Raw genomic sequence first — 19,405 nt, 5'->3', positions numbered from 1 at the left:
TTGGCTTCTTAGCTACAGTTTTCTTTAACTTTGGCAAAAGCTACGAAGCACGTTACAACTTTTGCTCTTTTTTCTCCCTTAAATGTGAAACCAGGGTGACCTTCCTTCTCTCTGGTGTTCTCTTGTTTTCTTAAATCACCGGGTTGACATCAAGTCCTACACAGTAAATTGTGAAATCCAGACCCTTTGCTGTCAAGTTAATTGTTATTAATGAGGTAGCAATTTAAAAGGAAATGGAATAATAGATGAACCAGAGGCAAATGTAAACTGATTTCAAGTACTCCCCTTGACTGCTGAGTTTTCAATAGGAACAGTAGTAGAATACAGCTTCCACAGAGTTTGCATAGCAGATAACTCTGGAATATAGTTAGAAGTGAGTGTCAAGCTTGATAAATTGAGTTAGCATTGCTTCGCCTTTGGAATAAGGAATGACATTGACCAGAGCGTTCTATTTTTTTTAAAAAAAAATCTTACTGTATATTTTTCAAAGGAAAAGTAACTTTATAATGTTTTACTTAGCAGTTTTGTGATTATGGAATTATTATGCTGTGCCCTCTACAAACAAGTTGTTACTTCCTTTGGAAATACTTTTTAAAAATTATCCAGCCATTGGTCCTTTCGATGCTGTCTGGTTGAAATCTTGCATTTTCCTTGTAAAGCTGCTTATTTGACTATTTCTCAAATTAACGATCTGAGTTATATTTGAAAAAACAAATAGCATAAAGCCATCCTTTCTTAGGATATTGGATGAACCTGATTGGTTAACTCAGTGGTAGGTTTCCAAAAATTTTAGAACCTCTTCTGAAGGTATGGCCAGCTTTGTGGGAGTGGCTTTCCAGCCATGTGACTGGGTGGGAGTGGCTTTCCAGCCATGTGACTGGGTGGGCATGGCCAACTTGTAAAATGTGGTGAAACTCACTTAACAACGCTCTTGCTTAGCAACCAAAATGTTGGCTCAGAAATTCTGGCATTTGAAGCACACAAGTCTTAAAGCTGTCAAGTTACAAGACCCTTGCACCCCTAACTCTTTAGGAAAAAAAACCCCAGGGGTGTTCAAACTTGACAGCTTTAAGACTTGTGGACTTCAACTCCCAGAATTCCTCCTCTCGCTCTTCATCTTGATGATGGGCGGATGGGAAAGTGGGAGGGAGCTGGAACCGGTTCTAAACGGCACTGTAGATTTGTGGAACCTCTTCTATAGAAGAGCTTTAAATTTAAGTTTAAGTTTAATGGAATTTATATGCCGCCCAATCCCGTTAGAACTGGCAGGAACCCATCCCTGGGTTAACTGTACAATTGTTAAACAGTCTTCAGCCTGTGTAGCTGCTTCTTCCTAAGACAGCTTCTGGAAAATGTTTTATGTTACAATGTAAAAAGAGCCATAACGACATGCCAAGTTATTAATGACGCACCTCACTTGAATTAACACAAAGGCACACTAGTAGAGTAAATATAGCGTTGTTATCCAATCCTCAATTTATTTCACAAGCTCAACTTGGTATGTACTAAATTCTGTATTTTACAATCAGATGCTTGACTGTCTATGTTTATTCACACATTATAGAAACAACACAGTCCCTTATTGAAATTCATATGAATGATTGCAAAATATGATATCTGCCATAAAGATGAAATCACCCACTTACAGTAGATATATGACCTGCAGTAGGAAATGAGGGACAGAGAAAGCAACAAGCACATCCCTCCACAATTTTAATTCTTACTACTTTGCTCTGAGTACTTCAATGGCAAAGCATATGCTTTGTGTTCCATTTATATCAAGGATATATCAAGGATAATTTATAATTCATATAAGTAACTCTGGCAGTGGAGAGACTCTTGTCTGAAACTTTAGTGCAGCACTGTGAATTTCTTCAGATCTTATATTCCTCTTAGAACAAAAGATGATGAGCTAGATCTGCAGTTTATACATGTGTAAACCAAAAGATTTGTCATAGATGTTTACAAGACTCTGCAAAGTGTGAATTCTGGGATTCTTTCCAACTCCTTATGGGCAATGGCTGCATCTCTATTTTCTTCTAGATAATGAAGTAATATGTTGCATCTGGGTGTGTTTGATCAGGATGGGTACAACTTTTGTGTGACTGTGTGACACACACACAAGATTTTTGTCAGAGTGGATGCATATTTAGCAATAGCAATAGCAGTTAGACTTATATACCGCTTCATAGAGCTTTCAGCCCTCTCTAAGCGGTTTACAGAGTCAGCATATCGTCCCCACAGTCTGGGTCCTCATTTCACCCACCTCGGAAGGATGGAAGGCTGAGTCAACCTTGAGCCGGTGAGATTAGAACCGCTGAACTGCAGATAACAGTCAGCTGTAGTGGCCTTCAGTACTGCACCCTAACCACTGCACCACCTCGGCTCCTTTTAATGTTTCTCATTAAATTATCAATTTTCTATTCTTTTTTCAAGTATATTCTAGACTGTTTTTGTGAAAGATTTAAACTGTGTATGGGTTCCGGGAAGTCGGGGAGGGAAGGCTGGGGGGGGGGTTTGAGGGGGAGGGTGGGAGGGAAGGATGTATATTAGGCTTGACGAGGGGTGTTAGATTTTAAAGTAATATGATTGCACATGTATACTGTCTTCTCTTATTTTTTCTTTAAAACTAAGATGTGTTAAGTATATTGATATGGAAGCATAAATACCATCAACATTGATTGGAGTTTGCTCAGAAGCGGAAATACACCAATGAGAGGAAGAGTGGGAAACAGAGGAGAGAAGAAAGCTGGGAAGAGAGGGATAGGAGAGAGGATAAGGGGGGAAGATGAGGAGGATAAGGAGGAGTGGAATGAAGAGAGAGGAGAAGGAGAAAGGAAGGGGAAGTAGAGTAGAAAAGGATGATGGAGGGAAGAAAGGAGGTAGGAGAGAGGCAGAAGAAAGAGGTGTATGGAGAGCAGAAGAGCCAATAATGGGTTTTTATCTTTCTGGGCGTTGATGACAAGAGGAACTGATGTAATTGCTACTTAATACAATAGGATATTGGCTATGTAATAGTATACATGTGATTATATGTTATGAAAATGGAAAATTAAAAAAAGTATATCTTTAAAAAAATGTTTCTCATTCTGGGTGTGTATTTCTGTTCTCTCCCCGTGTCATACCTTTGAGAAGCACAGCACAGATTTCCTATACTTTGCTCTGACATACATAAGAAGGTGGACAGAGGACTTAAAATGGGCAATCAGTAGCATTTCGAGCTGTGGCCTGTAGAGAATGCCTGAATTCCCTCTGCCTGAAGATTTCTTCAGCCCTTTGCAAACTCAATATTTTCCTTTTGGTCGTTTCTCTACTCATTTTGATCCTGTGGTGTTTGATTTTTGGAGACTTCTTGTGCTGACGGGCAGACAGACAGACCGTCAGCACTCCTTCATTGGATAATCAGGAAAGAAAACCACAAGACTCCATTGATAGAAATCAAGTGTACTTTTACTAATTATAAATGATCAGAAGCGTAGCAAAGTGAAGACTGATTATTTAGGCGCGAAAGCAATTGATATATAGAATAACGCATTCCCCACCCCTTGGCATCCCAGTCACAGTCCAATCATAATTCTCCCAAGTGTCAGGTGCGAGATAACTTCGAAAGGCATCATCAAAATGGAATGTCGGTGCCGTTGGCCTTGGCGGGAAACCTCCTCCGCATGCGCAGTAAGACAGGCGGCAGAAACTCCAGAATCTTCCTCCAGCACAATTAGTAGTCCCCTCCCAAATACCATGCCCCCCCTCCCCGTTTCAATGGCAGCCGAAGCAGCAGCAAAGCAGAGGCTGACACAGACAGAGAGACAGAGAGACAGTATCTCAAATCTCTATACATAATTCCTTTCAAAGGATTGGAAAGAATAAAAAAAAGAAAGAACAAACCCAAAATTACTTTACCTCCCCAAAAGAAGCCTGGCTGGTAGATAATGAAGAAGCAAATGAAGATAATTTTATTTAAGTGAAAGAGGAGAGAATTGAAAAAAAAACAAGAAAATGACCATGGAAACCGAAAATGTGTTTAATAACAACTTTGTGTCCTTCAGCTCTATTGTTGTCAAACAGGGTTGAAAGACTTTTCCATTCAAAATTAAATTGTCTCAATTATTTATTCATTGCATCAATATCCAATCTTTCTTCAGTAAACATAGTGCCCCCCCCCAACCATCTCCCTCACTCTATCCTCACAACAGCCTTATTAAGAAAGTTAGGCTGATATCCACTTTATTTATTGACAACATAAATGCATTTTGAGCTCTTGGGAACAGGTCGTACATTAGAGGCGAGTAAGAAGAAACTCAGTTAAACTGTGGATGATTCACATTCTTACTCCCTACAAGTCTTTGCCCAGATGAAAAATGAAAAGCCCTCCTTCACCCAGTAGCAAAGAGAGAGGAATACAAATAATTGAATTTCAATGACTTTTTTTTATCATAGATAAATTTTCACTTTTTGGGCTTGGGAGAGAGAAGCAGTGGAAAAATTCTTAAAATTTGATGCTATTCATTCTTTGAATTTGTTTTAGGTTTTAATCTACATCTAATGGTGATATAATTTTTAAATATGTGCAGACACCAATCCATCCTATTCTAATACAGTTAACATTGTTGGCCAGCCTTGTACAAATTGGCTCCTCGGATATATTGAACTACAGTTCCCAGCATCCTCAGCCAGCACTGTCACTGACTACCGCTGAGTGTAATTTGTTAAACTTATCTTTGCAGAAAATATAATCCATATATGTCCCACATTATTTCTTTCACTTTCATGAGCTGATCTGGGGGGGTATAAAGGGCGGTTCCACCACAAAACCACGGTAGACTAAAGCGTGCTCGACGAAAGCGCGTACCTGACGTCATCACAGCGCGACGAAAACATCACGCTGTGAGCGGTAAAGTTAAAATTAACGCGAAAACCTTACCCTAACCCCCCCAAACCTAACCCTAAACCTAACCCTAAACCTAACCCTAAACCTAACCCTTAACCTAACCCTAAACCTAACCCTAAACCTAACCCTTAACCTAACGCTAAACCTAACGCTAACCCTTAACCTAACCCTAAACCTAACCCTAACGCTTAACGTAACCCTAAACCTAACCCTAACCCTTAACCTAACCCTAACCCTAAACCTAAACCTAACCCTTACCTTTACGTGAATCAGCTTGCTTTAAAAGCGCTTTTTAAAGCGCCCTTTTTTCTCCGCGGTCGTATTTGTCGCGCTGCTGATGATGTCAGGTACGCGCTTTAATCGGGCGCGCTTTAGTGGACCGCGGTTTTGTCGTGCCAAGTAAAGGGCAGGTTGCTTTGTATTTATCAACAGATATATTGAAAGTTTAAATCTGAGTCTGTGTGTTCTAAAATAAAAAAAATGAGAACTACAGATGTGTAAATATGAGGGAGAAACATAATTGGACATGCCATTCATGGTCTCTACAACGAAGGTATGAATATTATGCATTTTTTCTCCAAGCAGTTCTGAGCTGCCAAATGGAACTATAATTTACTCTCCGAAGTGAATTAGGCTATGAAATAATGACATGCCCAAAGCCATCCGGTGAGTTTCATGGCTGAGTATAATTTGCACCCTAATCTTCCACATTCAAATTATTTTGACAAATTGCATTCTGCAAGAGGATGTAATAGTGAAACACAATTATATGAACATCATGTTTTCCCCATTTATCAACATAGTAGAATAGATCTGGATAGCTCAGAAAACTCAAACATACCTGATACTGTTCAATGAGCCTTGCTCATAAATGTTACAGTTTGACTCGGATGTAAAAACTGGATCAATGCATAATTTGGGAAAATTGATGCCAGAAGAACCTTCAAGTCCAAGTTTCTGTTGCCAAATGCCGAAGGAAGCCTTCAAGGTGAACATGAATACTCTCCTAGTCCTGTCTGCAGCAAAGACATCAAGAGACCAATTTAATATCTTTCTCATCCCTGGAGGTGAGATAGGTGTCACAACTAGCAATGAAGTAGGCAGTGTTATCCTCCATGAATTTTGAAACCCTTTATAAAACTGTCATGGTTAGTTATCATCACTGCATCTTTTGCTAGGGGATTCCATAGGTTAACTACACTTCCTTTTATCTGTGCTGACTCACCTGTCATTTTGCCTTATGGGATGACCCAAGATTCTAATACATCAAAGTCTTTTCCCCTACACAATCTCTAAATGTGACATAATTGTACGTATATTTCTATCGTATTACTGTTTTCTCTGCTCCTTTAAAAATATAATAAGCTAATGAGTACAAAGCATGCAATCTTTTCATAGTAGGAGAATTGCTCCAGCCCTTGATCATTTTGGTTAAATTGTATTTGGAACAGGATATATTCTAAAATTCATCTTCATTTGCTCTCCCTTCTAACGCAAAATAAATCAGCATGGGGTCCTGTAGTAGCCAACAACAGTATGCCAAAATATGCAGCTGGGATTCTGTACTCTTGTAGAGATTACTGTCATTCACAGAAGAACATCAACATCTAGATAACGTGGGAACTTTTTGCAAAGGCTGTCTAGCCCTATTGGTTTTATCAAGGCTGACTGCCAACTTCAAATCGACTATTAATTATAATAGTGTCAATTTCCATACTTTATTTCTTATTACCCATCAACTCTGCATTCTTCACTCCTCTCCCCTCCATACAAAAAAATCTGAAAAGTATTTAATATCTCCTCATTTCGTTTTCTGCCGTAGATGACCTCACAAAATAAAATGATAAGTTCTCTATAATAGATATCAAATATCTATTCATATAGAGCCGAGGTGGCGCAGTGGTTAGGGTGCAGTACTGCAGGCCCTTTCAGCTGACTGTTCAGCGGTTCTAATCTCACCGGCTCAAGGTTGACTCAGCCTTCCATCCTTCCGAGGTGGGTGAAATGAGGACCCAGACTGTGGGGGCGATATGCTGACTCTGTAAACCGCTTAGAGAGGGCTGAAAGCCTTATGAAGCGGTATATAAGTCTAACTGCTATTGCTATTGCTATAAGGTTAAGGCACATATGAAATATATGCTCAATCATTAGTGTGGACGTTTTAATCCAGGTTCACATTACTTTGACAAGGTGCATTCTGAAAGGGATTATTGGAAAACCTTTAATAATATAGAGTAATGTATCATTTGAAATCTGATTGAAATAGCTACATGATTAACCAATAAAAATGTTAAATAGTTTTTAAACAAGGACATCAAAAAGATTACTGCTTAGAACTTCCGGTTGGGCATGGTCTGAGAGGAGTTGTTGTTTTTAACAGCTGCGGAACCTTGGCTGCGTTAAGCTGTCTAAACAGTATCCATCAACTGTTTGACAGTTTGATTACCTCTTCTCCCGGCATAGGAAAAGAGGTGAGAAAGCTGTGTTTGGGTAGTGCTCCATTCAACCCCCCCCCCCCCCGAACATAAATCTGGGGGTGAAAGGTGTGAGCCACCCTGCAACCCAGTGAATTCTCCCGTCAAGAACTTTTTCTGCCTTTTTGCAGAACGAAGGCATACGTCCACCCTCAGCTCAAGGATTGATTTATTACTGATTCCAACATGGGCAGACTGGTACTGGTGAACTTCTAATTGTATGTATCACAGTCAGTCCTGTTCAGCCCACCTCACAAGAGTGTTGTATCCACAAGAGTGCTGTCCTCATTGCATTGCCTTAGATTCTCAGAGGAAATTTGGGATATAAAATGCAATATAGCAATAGCAATAGCAGTTAGACTTATATACCGCTTCATAGGGCTTTCAGCCCTCTCTAAGCAGTTTACAGAGTCAGCATATTGCCCCCAACAACAATCCGGGTCCTCATTTCACACACCTCGGAAGGATGGAAGGCTGAGTCAACCCTGAGCCGGTGAGATTTGAACAGCCGAACTGCAGAACTGCGGTCAGCTGAAGTAGCCTGCAGTGCTGCATTTAACCATTGCGCCACCAGCTATGTTGCATTGCCCCCAAAACGTGTGCAATTTTTGATGTATCCAAGATACAACATCCAATTATAAAAAATGTAAAATATATCAGGTAGCTTTCATTGTGATGTTGGAATCCCATCTGCAAAATTCTCAGTTGGTTTGGCCTAAAGTATGTCATGTGAATTCTAAGAACTGAAGCCAAATATATTTGAAGAGCACCTGATTGTCAAAGACAGGTCTAAAGAATTGGTGACAAGGCTTAGTGGTAAGGTCCATTTTGTCTCTCTCTACAAATGTAAAATGTTGTTCCTCCAGACTGGCAATTAGAAGCATTTAGCAAAAACAGTGGCTAAAGACCCATTCCTCATACCCTTCTCTTTATGCTTCAGATAGATTTCATTTCTTTGTCTAAGCTTATATCTAAGCAGGCTTGTCTAAATGCTTCTTTCTGATGTTAATCCTGATAATGTCAGAACTGCTTCTTATTTCAGTCTTGCCTTAGGGCTGAATATTCATCTTTGTTAAGCAGCTTGGCTTGGTGATGCTCAATAGTATGTTCTACCTTATCCAAGGCTAATTGTGACATCTTCCTCCTTCTGCTTCAGGTGAGGCTATGAAGCTTATTGTTGCCTCCAGTTTATTTATTTTTTCAAATTTATTAACAAACATGTAAAATACACACAAACAAAACTTAGACATACACCACATTTACACAATACAATACGAACAGGAGCTTCCTGTTCTTTCTAATAGCAATTATCAATCGATACCACTCAGCTTATATTATTTCCCCTTCTATTGTATTTCATTTGGATTTCACCATTCTTAACCCTCTTATTTTACTCATAAGAATTATTTTTTGACTTTTGTTATATTCCTTCATTGATTCTCCATCCACCTATACCATTTATCCCATATCTGGTAGAATTCTGATTCTTCTTTTCCCTGGATTTCTTTAGTTAGTTTGTCCATTTCAGCACAATCCATAACCTTTCTTATTATTTCATCTTCGCTTGGAATTAATTTGTTTTTTCCATTTCTGGGCAAAGGCAATCCTTGCTGCCGTAATTATACGTAGTAGTAAATACTGGATTTCTTTTTTTGTATTTCGCAGACATTATTCCTAATAAAAAAATTTCAGATTTCCATTCTATTTTAACCTCTGTTATTGCCTCCAGCCAATTTTTGACCCTTTTCCAAAAAAATTTAGCCTCCTCACAGGTCCACCATAAATGGTAATATGTTCCATGTATTGATTCGCATTTCCAACGTTTTGGGGAGGTATTTCTTAAGATTTTAGCTAACCTTGTTGGTGCCAGGTGCCATCTGTAAAACATTTTGTACTGGTTTTCCTTGTAGTGTCATTTTTAAGTTTGCTCCCCAAAATTTTTCCCATTTGTCTAATTCAATATTATAGCCAAAGTTCTGTGCCCATTTTATCATTTGTTCTTTCACAATTTCCTCTTCCATTTTATACTTCAGGAGGAATTTATATATTCTCCCTATCATCTTTCTATCTGAGCTTTGAATAATTTTATCCAATTCGTGTGGTTCTATTTCGATGTCATATAATTTAGTATCTTTATTGTATTTAGTTTTGATTTGGAGGTAAGTTAGCCAGTCAGCTTTCATGCTCTGATCTGCCAATTCTTCAATTGTTTTTAAATTTCCCTGTCTATCAATTTCCCTGTCTGTATCTTAGCATTTTGTTCAAATCTGTAAAATTTGGGTGAGTCGTCCTTTCTGTCGGTGATAGCCAATTCGGGATTTTTACATAGTGGATTTTTTTGATTTTGAGCCATTTTTGCAATAACGCTCTTCTGATTAAATGATTTTGAAAGTATTTGTCACTTTATTTTTACCATCCTATAGGAATGTATGCCAGCCTGCTTGCAAATTGTGGCCTTCTAAGGTCAAAATTCTTTTGTTCTTTAGCTCTATCCAATCCTTCACCTATGTTATTGTTACTGCTGATGCGTATAAATCCCAATTTGGTAATGCTAAGCCTCCCCTCTCCTTGCTGTCTTGCATTGACTTTAGTTTAATCCTCGCTTTTCTTCCCTGCCAAATGAACCTAGCGGTTATTTTGTTTACTTCTTGAAAGAATTTTTTACCCGGATTAATAGGTGCTTCTTACAACAGGAATAAGATTCTTGGTAAAATATTCATTTTAATTGTCGCTATACATCCCATGAATAATAAACTGAATTTTTTTCCAATTTTCTAAATCTTTCTTTATTTGTATCACTAATTTATTGCCTCCAGTTTAGTTCAGATGCTTGAACGGAAATAAAGCCACCCTTTCTTCATTTATAGAAGATTCATTTATTCTCTTTCTGTGTCAGATTTCTCATGCTCATCTCTTGTTTACCTCGGTGTTTTGTTTTTCCAGCAAAAAAATTTCAGTGGCTTTCTGCTTTCTTTGGTAAATAGTGAATATGCCACTGATTATAAATGAGGGAATGAGTGTCAAGAAGAGGAAAATCCAGAAATTTAATGGTTCCACGACTTCACAATAGGAAACAGCTTGAAGGTCCTTTGAAGGCTGAAGAATAGCATTGGTTAATAGTGACACTCTGTGGCCACCAGCATAGACCAAAGCATCTGCTATCCCATTGAGAGGCCCTTGAAATCTTTGCCCAGAGAAATGGTCATAAATATTAAATGTTAATTACGGAAATATTTACTGCCTTTTTTTCTTCTAAATCGCAATTGCTTAAACTGTTTGTTGTTACTGTTTGGTTTGTTTCATTTTGCTATTCCTGTAACTTTCAAACCCAGCATTTGCACACTGTGGAAAATCTTTAAAAGAATTAAAAGTAATAGTGCCAATCTTAAAAATGACCTGTAGAGAAAGAGGATCAGATGTGGTATGTTTTATTTTTATTTTTAAATGAAGCTCATTAAAAAGAAACACAGATCTGCTTCCCATTAAAAAAAAGAAGTGTTAAATCTCTAAAGCTCAAGCAACAGGATCAAACACTGGCTTTTACTGGCTGTGCTGGCAGACAGAAACTTACATAATCTTTCTCTTCCCTACTTCTCCCCTTGACATTTTTTTTCCATTTTTTCCCCCCACCCCTCCCGATCAATTAAGTGTTGGTTATGACAGGAATTGACTGTCACTCAAGAATGTCATGGGTTGAATGTCAAGGAGTGGTAGACGAGGAGGGGAAGTAGGGTAGAGGGGAATGATGGAGGGAAGATGGAAAGTTGGAGGGGAGCGAAAGAAAGGGTGTATGGAGGGTCGAATAGGTACATTGGGTTTCTATTTTGGGGGGTATTGTCGACAAGAGGAATGGCTGTGTTTATTGTTTAATGTTATATGGCCCCGGTTATGCACAGTATATATGTGATTGTACGAAAATGAAATGGAAAATAAAAACACATTTACAATAAAAGAATGTCATGGGTTGTGAGAGATTGACTGCCCCAAAGTCACCCAGCTAGTTTTCATGCCTAAAACAGGAATACTTTCTGTTCACAGTTTCCTAATTCCTAGCTTCAAACAAATGGTGGGAGAAGGACCCTGAAATAAAATAGGTAGTGTTGCATCCTCCCAACGCAGCTGATAGGCGGGGCCAGAGCCACAGGGTCCTGATTGACCCGGGCGCGCCTGCCAACTGGCGGGAGAATCACTGGCCGCCGTCCCTCTTCACCACCCATGGCATCCCGGACATCATCGTCTCTGACGACGGACACTCCCTCTCTCCGACGTTCACAACGCGTGCGCAGAAAACCAGCATACCTGAAGGACTACGCATGCGCTGTCTGGGGGGAAGGGTGTTGTATCCTCTCGACGCAGCCGACAGGCGGGGCCAGAGCCACAGGCTCCTGATTGGCCCGGGCGCGCCTGCCGGCTGGCGGGAAAATCACTGGCCACCGATTGGCCAGCTGCCTGACAGCTGTCAGGCGGCCCGCGCGCTGTCCGTGTTCTGAACTTGTTCGTTGCAGTTGCCTGTTAATAAAGACGTTGTATTTTACCTCACGCTTCGTTTCTAAAAGGTAGAAATTGTGGTAGATGATTCTGGAAGGTAAGAGGGGGTCAAACAATTTTTCGGTCAAAAGTCTACTAGGTATGAGGCAGGTTAAATGAAGGCACTGTTTCATGTTTCCACCATGATAGAAGGATTTGGAGAGGCCTGTTGTAAGATGTATGACAGGGCCTCCAATGTTTACTAGAATGAGTAAGCAAAGTCATAAGTGAAGTAGTAATCTTTTTGATGTCCTTGTTTAAAAACCATTTAACATTTTTATCGGTTGAAAACAGCACTTTGAATTCGGTTTTGAGTCACTGCAGGGGAAAAAATGAGTGTGGAGGCTTGGTGATATACTCAATTTTTTTCTGCATCTATATACATGTAAGGTGCAATTCCCCAGGCTGGCAATTAGTGGTATTTAGCAAACTTTGCAAATTACATCATTGCATTGTGAACTCTTCCACACTACCCATGCTAAGAAAAACGTTACTTAACAATCTACTGCAATTTGAAAGTAATCACTTTTGCTTCAAGGTTCTTACAACTTGTATGGAATTGCTCTCACTTCAAATCTTTTATCTGCATTGCTACTTACAACAATTAAGAGAAAGAGAAGGCCATGAGCTCGGTAACGTTACACACACTTACACACACACACACACACACACACACACACACACACACACACACCATAGATGGGAGAACAGGTAGCCCCATCCTAGAAACAATGTCCCATGGTGTCAATACCTTTGACCAAGCATTGTCTGGTTTCTTAAGTTATTGATAAGATATGTCTTTAGGCCATCTTCCCATGGTGCGCGCTGGAGACAATGCATTAATTAAACTATATTTGGAAGCAGGTCAATTAGTTTAGTTGTAACCAAGTCATGGATTAGGGGCACCACCAAGCTATCACCAATGCCGAGGTGGCGCAGTGGTTAGGGTGCAGTACTGCAGGCCACTTCAGCTGACTGCTATCTGCAGTTCAGCGGTTCTAATCTCACCGGCTCAAGGTTGACTCAGCCTTCCATCCTTCCGAGGTGGGTGAAATGAGGACCCAGACTGTGGGGGCGATATGCTGACTCTGTAAACCGCTTAGAGAGGCCTGAAAGCCCTATGAAGCGGTATATAAGTCTAATTGCTATTGCTATCGTTTACTCTCTTGTGAAAAGTATAAAGGCTGGCAAAATACACCAAATACCAAGAACTTCAAGGTAGACTTAAAGTCCTGGGAAAGTGCCACTCAGCTCTCAGGTGGCTCCAGAAGGTCTGTCCATTGTCATTTCATGGAGTTACTGATAAACCAAAGGGTTGTAGTCTGGTGTATCTTTGTTTTTCTATGAAACGCTTTAATATTTATTCAAAAAAAAAACCACCATTGCATTTGTCATGATTTGAGCCTATAGTATTGTCTTCCAATCCCAGTTCTGATAGGCTACCAGCTGGGTATCAGTACCAACACAATAGGCCAAAACAAAACTTACTGAGCATTACTGAAACTGATACCAAGATGATATGATTCTTAAATTTACAGGGACAGCAACTAGAAGGCTACATTTTGGAAACTGGTTTCTGAATGCAGAAAGAAATGTGATGCATATTTAATTGTTTCACTTCCTTTTCACTCTGAAAAAATGTGTCTCTGAGACTGAGATGAAATAGCTTTTGAATTTCTTACCTGTAAACAGAAAGAGGGATGGTTTTTTTCTTTAATTCGCTTAATAAGACTACCTTATTTGATGAGTTAGAAACACACTCTTTCACAGTTATAAATTATCATCATTGCACTTCCTCGTTCAATTATGCAGATTCTCTGTTTATTCCCTTATTTGTCTATTTAAGGCTTCATCCCAGCTTTAATAGTAGAGGATTGATGTAAGACATTTTGGGAACAAACTCCAGTGAATATTGAGCTGGCTGACTCCCTATCCAGCTATAGCGTGAAGCTGCTGGTTGAATGCAGAAGGACAATCAAATTGGTTCCAGAGCTTAGAAAATAAGGCAGTTTGCGTTTTATTCACCAGATGGTTGCGATTCAAGCTAATGTAATCACAAGAAATGTCCCAGAAGAGCTAGTATGTGTGTTTTGGCATTCTTTCAGTGTCCATAGCAGTGGCATGATGTCCTTGCTACCTTCCAGTTACAGCTGGCATTAAACTGAATAGAAAGGTTTTTGAGCCCCACTCACAATTAACAGAATGGCAAACGTCCAACGGGAAACCGAAGAAAGCATGCAAGAGCATAAAAAATGCAGAGTAGAAACTTCACAGAAACTCCTTATGTTAAAAACACATAGGAGTATCCTTCATATATATTCAGTAGCAAAAGCATCACAAACACTTGATCTATTGTTTGCTATTAGAGTATTATAAGGCGTCCTCAATTTATGACCAGAATTGAGCCTGGAATTTTGGTCATAAGTCAAGGCAGGCATTAAAAGTGCCACCACTGTAACCTGAAATTTTACAGCTGTTTTTATGATGATAGTAAATCAAGTCTTGTTAAGTGAGCCATGTGGTTGTTTAGCGTGACCCGACAAAAGGGCACACAACAAAAGCGCGCCGATGAAACAGCGTCACGAAAACCACGACGTGATCAACGCGCTGACAACAGTGCGCCGACAGAAGCGCGATTTAAATTAAGGTAAGGGTTAGTTTCAGGGTTAGGTTTAGGGTTAGGTTTAGGGTAAGGTTTAGGGTTAGGTTCAGGGTTAGATTCAGGGTTAGGTTCAGGGTTAGGTTCAGGGTTAGGTTTAGGGTTAGGTTTAGAGTTAGGTTTAGGGTTAGGTTTAGGGTAATGTTTAGGGTTAGGGTTTGGGTTAGGTTTAGGGTAAGGTTTAGGGTTAGGTTCAGGGTTAGATTCAGGGTTAGGTTCAGGGTTAGGTTCAGGGTTAGGTTTAGGGTTAGGTTTAGGTTTAGGTTTAGGGTTAGGTTTAGAGCGCGCTTCTGTCGGTGCGCTGTTGTCGGCGCGCTTCTGCGCTAATTCATCGGCGCGATTTAGAACTCACGGTTTTGTTGCCGCGGTTTTGTCAGGCACGCTTTTGTCAAGCGCACATTTGTCAGGGAACCGTTGTTTAGTGAATCATGTCTTTGTTAAGTAAATCCAGAATAGCCATTTTTTTTGCCATTTTTGCTGGAAATTGCCAAAAGATCATCAAAATCATGGCCGTGTGACCCCAGGATGCTGCAAATTGTTATAAAGTGAGCTGGTTATCAATACTTGAAATGTGGTCACATGATTGGGGGGGCAGCGCTGTTTTATGATGGTTGGGAGTGCTTTGCAGGCCGTAAATCATCCTTTCCAAGGCCATCATAATTTCAAACCTGTCAAGCAACCAGTTCAGTGGTGGGTTTCAAAAATTGTTGGAACCTACTCTGTGGGTGTGGCCTCCTTTGTGGGAGTGGCTTGCCACCCATGTGACTGGATGGGAGTGGCTTGCTGCCCATGTGACCGGATGGGAGTGGTTTGCCGCCGATGTGACCGTATATGAAATTATGAATTAGTACTTAGGTCGGTCCAAGTATCTATTCAGAAGTTAGTGGTTAGAAGCAATCGTAAAGCAAGATATGGAATTAAAACCAGAAATATTTTGTTGGCTATTTGAAAGGGAGTATAATATATATTTAATTTTACACATGTTAGCAGCTGCTGGGATTGTGTTTGCACAACAGTGGAAAAACAGAGATATGTAAATGAATAAATATTACAATGTGCAGGAATAAATACATTGACAATTAAAATCAAGAAGGCTTTGAATACTTTTCCACGTGGGATTGGTTTTAGCAATTGCCAACTAATGGAAACAGAAATTAGAAATCCAAAAGTATGAAAGAAAACGCCAATTATGTAAGGAAAGGTCCCTAAAATGTATAAGGAAATATTACTAGATCATTATTAATGCGTAGATAACTGCGGGACATTACACACCCACCAGTGGTGGGTTTCAAAAAATTTTGGAACCTCTTCTGTAGGTGTGGCCTGCTTTCCGGGTCCACTGGTGGAACCTCTTCTAACCGGTTCGATAGATTTGACGAACCGGTTCTACCGAATAGGTGCGAACTGGTAGGAACCCACCTCTGAACCAGTTGTAAGTGAGGTCTACCTGTAATGCCAATTTCACCTTCCTACAGATTTTAATCTGTTGCATCCCATTTCCTACGCCTTCTCTTCCCCCAAACTACCCACTTTGTAAAATCTGCCTTGATATGGAGGGCTTGGCGAGATAACAGTAGTGAGGATTAGTCATTCCTAAGCGTGTTTATTTTACTAAAAGATATATAAAATATACTGCGGTTAATTTTAAGCAGTCTGTTTCTCTTAAGACAGCTTTGTGTGTTTATAATAATCATTAATGTACACAAAGTATGCATTGTGGAAGAAGCATTTAACATCAGCCATTGTCAATATGCTTGCATATAATCCCTAATAGCAGGAACACTTATTGCCTTGTTGATTATAGTGTATTATGATGCTGTACAATTTAGAATAGCAATAACAAAGCAGCATGTTAAGGCATCTTCTTTTACCTAAATTCCATTATAGTAACAAGCCTTTGTCCTATTTTTTTCCCCCTAGCTATCCATTTCCTATGATGTTCAGCAGCTGCAGCAAGGAGGACTTGGAAATCAGCTTGAAGAAGGGCATGGGGATGTGTCTCTTCAACCTTCCAGAGGTTAAGGAATCATTTGGTGGCCCCAAATGTGGGAATGGCTATGTAGAAGAGAGAGAAGAATGTGACTGTGGTGAACCTGAGGTAGGAGTAACACTCTTTGTTTTAAAAGAAAGACAAAGTTAGGAGGAGAGAGGGAAGAAAGGGGAAGAGGAAGAGCAGGAGTAGGAGAAAGGTACGGGAAGAAGGAAGGGGAAGGAGAGGAGGAAGGAGGAAAGAGAAGGGAGGGAGGGAGAAAGGGAAAGGGAAAGAAAAGGAGGACGGAAGGGAGAGAAAAGGAAGGAGAAAGGGTAGGAAGGGAAAGGGGAAGAGCAGGAGTAAAGGAGAGGTAAGGGAAGAAGGAAGGGGAAGGAGAGGAGGAAGGAAGGAAGTAGAGAAGGGAGAGAGGGTGAAAATAAAGAGGTAAGGAGAGGAGGATGGAAAGGAGGATGAGAGAAGGTAGAGAGGGGAAGAGGAAGAGCGGGAGTAGGGGAAAGGTACAGGAAGAAGGAAGGGAAAGGAGAGGAGGAAGGAAGAAAGTAGAGAAGGGAGGGAGGGAGAAAGGAAAGGGAAAGGAAAGGAAGATGGAAGGGAGAGAAAAAGAAGGAGAGAGGGTAGGAAGGGAAAGAGGAAGAGCAGGAAGAAAGGAGAGGTAAGGGAAGAAGGAAGGGGAAGGAGAGGAAGAAGGAGGAAAGTAGAGAAGGGAGAGAGGGAGGAAAGAAAGAGGTGAGGAGGATGGAAAGGAGAGAAAGAGGAGGAGAGAGGGTAGGAAGGGGAAGATGAAGAGCAGGAGTAGGAGAAAGGTACAGGAAGAAGGAAGGGAAAGGAGAGGAGGAAGGAAGAAAGTAGAGAAGGGAGGGAGGAAGAAAAGAAAGGGAAAATAAGGTGGTGTTACAACAGGAGGAAGGGATGGTAAATAAAGCAACCCAAACAGTATATTATAACCTATTAAATGAAATAATAAATGTATAAGAATGATAAATGTTAAAACACCTGTAACCCAAAAAATAAAACACCTGGAGGATGCCAAAAAAAAGAAAGAAAGAAAAGACAAAGTTCATTTTGGAATATCCCACCACATTTTCATCTAGTTTCTTCATATTATCCATAGCAATACTCAAATATCTAAATTAAATTATCCTACTATTCTTTCTAAGTGCCTGTGGGTGGTCTTTCCCCAACCTAGAGCCCATGATATTCTACAAAGTTAACCTTACCTAAAATGGCATTTTTTTTTCCAGCCTCAGCAACTCACAGCAAACATGCAGAATTCAACTCCCAGAATTTCCATGGTGGCTGGGGAATTCTGGGAGTTGAAGTCCACACGTATTAAAATTGTTGAAGGCAGAAACATTGACATAAAGGATGGATGATCCATCATGCAGAAGAATGTTCCCTGAGCTATATTATGCAAAGGCTATTTAGTTGCAGGCTTGGAACAGATGGCTCTTTTGCTAATACCCTGTTTTTATTTTCTATGGCTGCACAAAACCATTTCCCCAAATCTTCTGATTTATGACGCTTCTCTTCAGTACAGAGTTGTTAGCACGCTGGATAAGATCCCTCTGTTTAATTTACAACTTAACATCCATTCCCACCCTACTTGGGAGTTGGGGGAATTGTTTAGCAACTCAAAACTAACTATATCAGAAGATGATGGATTTGTTTTGGGGGTTTTCCCCCTAATACATAATAAATTGAGAGGCACTGAAATAGCAAGAAATCACTTTAGCTTTCAATATAGTTTATTAAGTTGATTGAAGTCGTAAAGATTTCCTGACAGCTCACTCATTTCTTGAAGAAGACATCTCCTGCCTGATGCTTTCAAATTCATGCTAAACTCGGATCTTTCTCGTTTCTTGTCTCCATCTTATTAATACTTTTTAAATAAATAATAATAGTGTCACAAAACCAAAGTGTGACAAATCTATTACATTAATCGAAGTTGCATTATTTCAGTAATTTAACCTAGGATCTACACATTGGTATAATTCAAATCCTTGAATCCTCTTTGCAGGTTCTTGTTTGTTTTGTTTGTTTGTTTATTAACATTTGTAGGCCGCCCTTTTCCCTGAGGGGACTCAGGGCGGCTCACATAAAATCAGGGAGGGGGAAATACAGACATTGACGTAGAAACATATAATAAAATAGTAAGCAACATACATTCATCATTCGGGAGGGGCGGCTATCCTTGTCCCCAGGCCTGACGGGCTAGCCAGTTCTTAAGGGCTGTGCGGAAGGCCTGGACGGTGGAGAGGGTACGAATCTCCACGGGGAGCTCGTTCCAAAGGGTCGGGGCTACTACTGAGAAGGCCCTCCTCCTTGTAGTTGCCAGCCGGCACTGGCTGGCCGATGGAATACGGAGGAGGCCCAATCTATGAGATCTAATTGGTCGCAGGGAGGTAATTGGCAGAAGGCGGTCTCTCAAGTATCCAGATCCACTACCATGCAGGGCTTTATGGGTGACTAATAGCACCTTGAAGCGCATCCGGAGATCGACAGGTAGCCAGCGCAGCTCACGGAGGATAGGTGTTATGTGGGTGAACCGAGGTGCACCCACAATCGCTCGCGCGGCCGCGTTCTGCACTAGCTGAAAACATGCATGCAAAACTAATTTTATTAATCATTAAGCAATTCTAGGAGGCATGTTTTGCTGATGGTGATCAAATATATTTCAACAGAACAAAACAAAAAGAAAGGTATCTGGGGAACTTAGTAAGCTATTTCTTCAAAGCTGGGTCACTGTGAGGGGGTGGACTGAAAAGCTGATCAGGAAACCTACAAATCTTGAGTTGGTAAAATTGCTTACAGATGAGAAAGGAGGGGAGTGGACCTAATTAAAATTGACTGCTGCCCCAAAGAGA

At 40.3% G+C, this 19,405-nt stretch overlaps 1 protein-coding gene across 1 annotated transcript in view; it reads left to right on the top strand.

The window, feature by feature from the left end:
- ADAM12 (ADAM metallopeptidase domain 12) overlaps nt 1–19,405 on the top strand; it is a 319,094-nt gene that overhangs the window by 230,455 nt on the left and 69,234 nt on the right. The window contains exon 12 of the mRNA XM_087725973.1: nt 16,469–16,646. Coding sequence (XP_087582099.1) covers nt 16,469–16,646 — 178 coding nt within the window. The remainder of the gene's footprint in view (nt 1–16,468; nt 16,647–19,405) is intronic.

The sequence above is a fragment of the Thamnophis sirtalis genome, unplaced genomic scaffold (genome assembly GCF_051295495.1).
Source record: "Thamnophis sirtalis isolate CommonGarterSnake01/CBP01778 unplaced genomic scaffold, rThaSir2_p1.2 scaffold_11, whole genome shotgun sequence".
NCBI lineage: Eukaryota > Metazoa > Chordata > Lepidosauria > Squamata > Natricidae > Thamnophis > Thamnophis sirtalis.
This window is presented reverse-complemented; position numbering and strand designations above follow the sequence as displayed.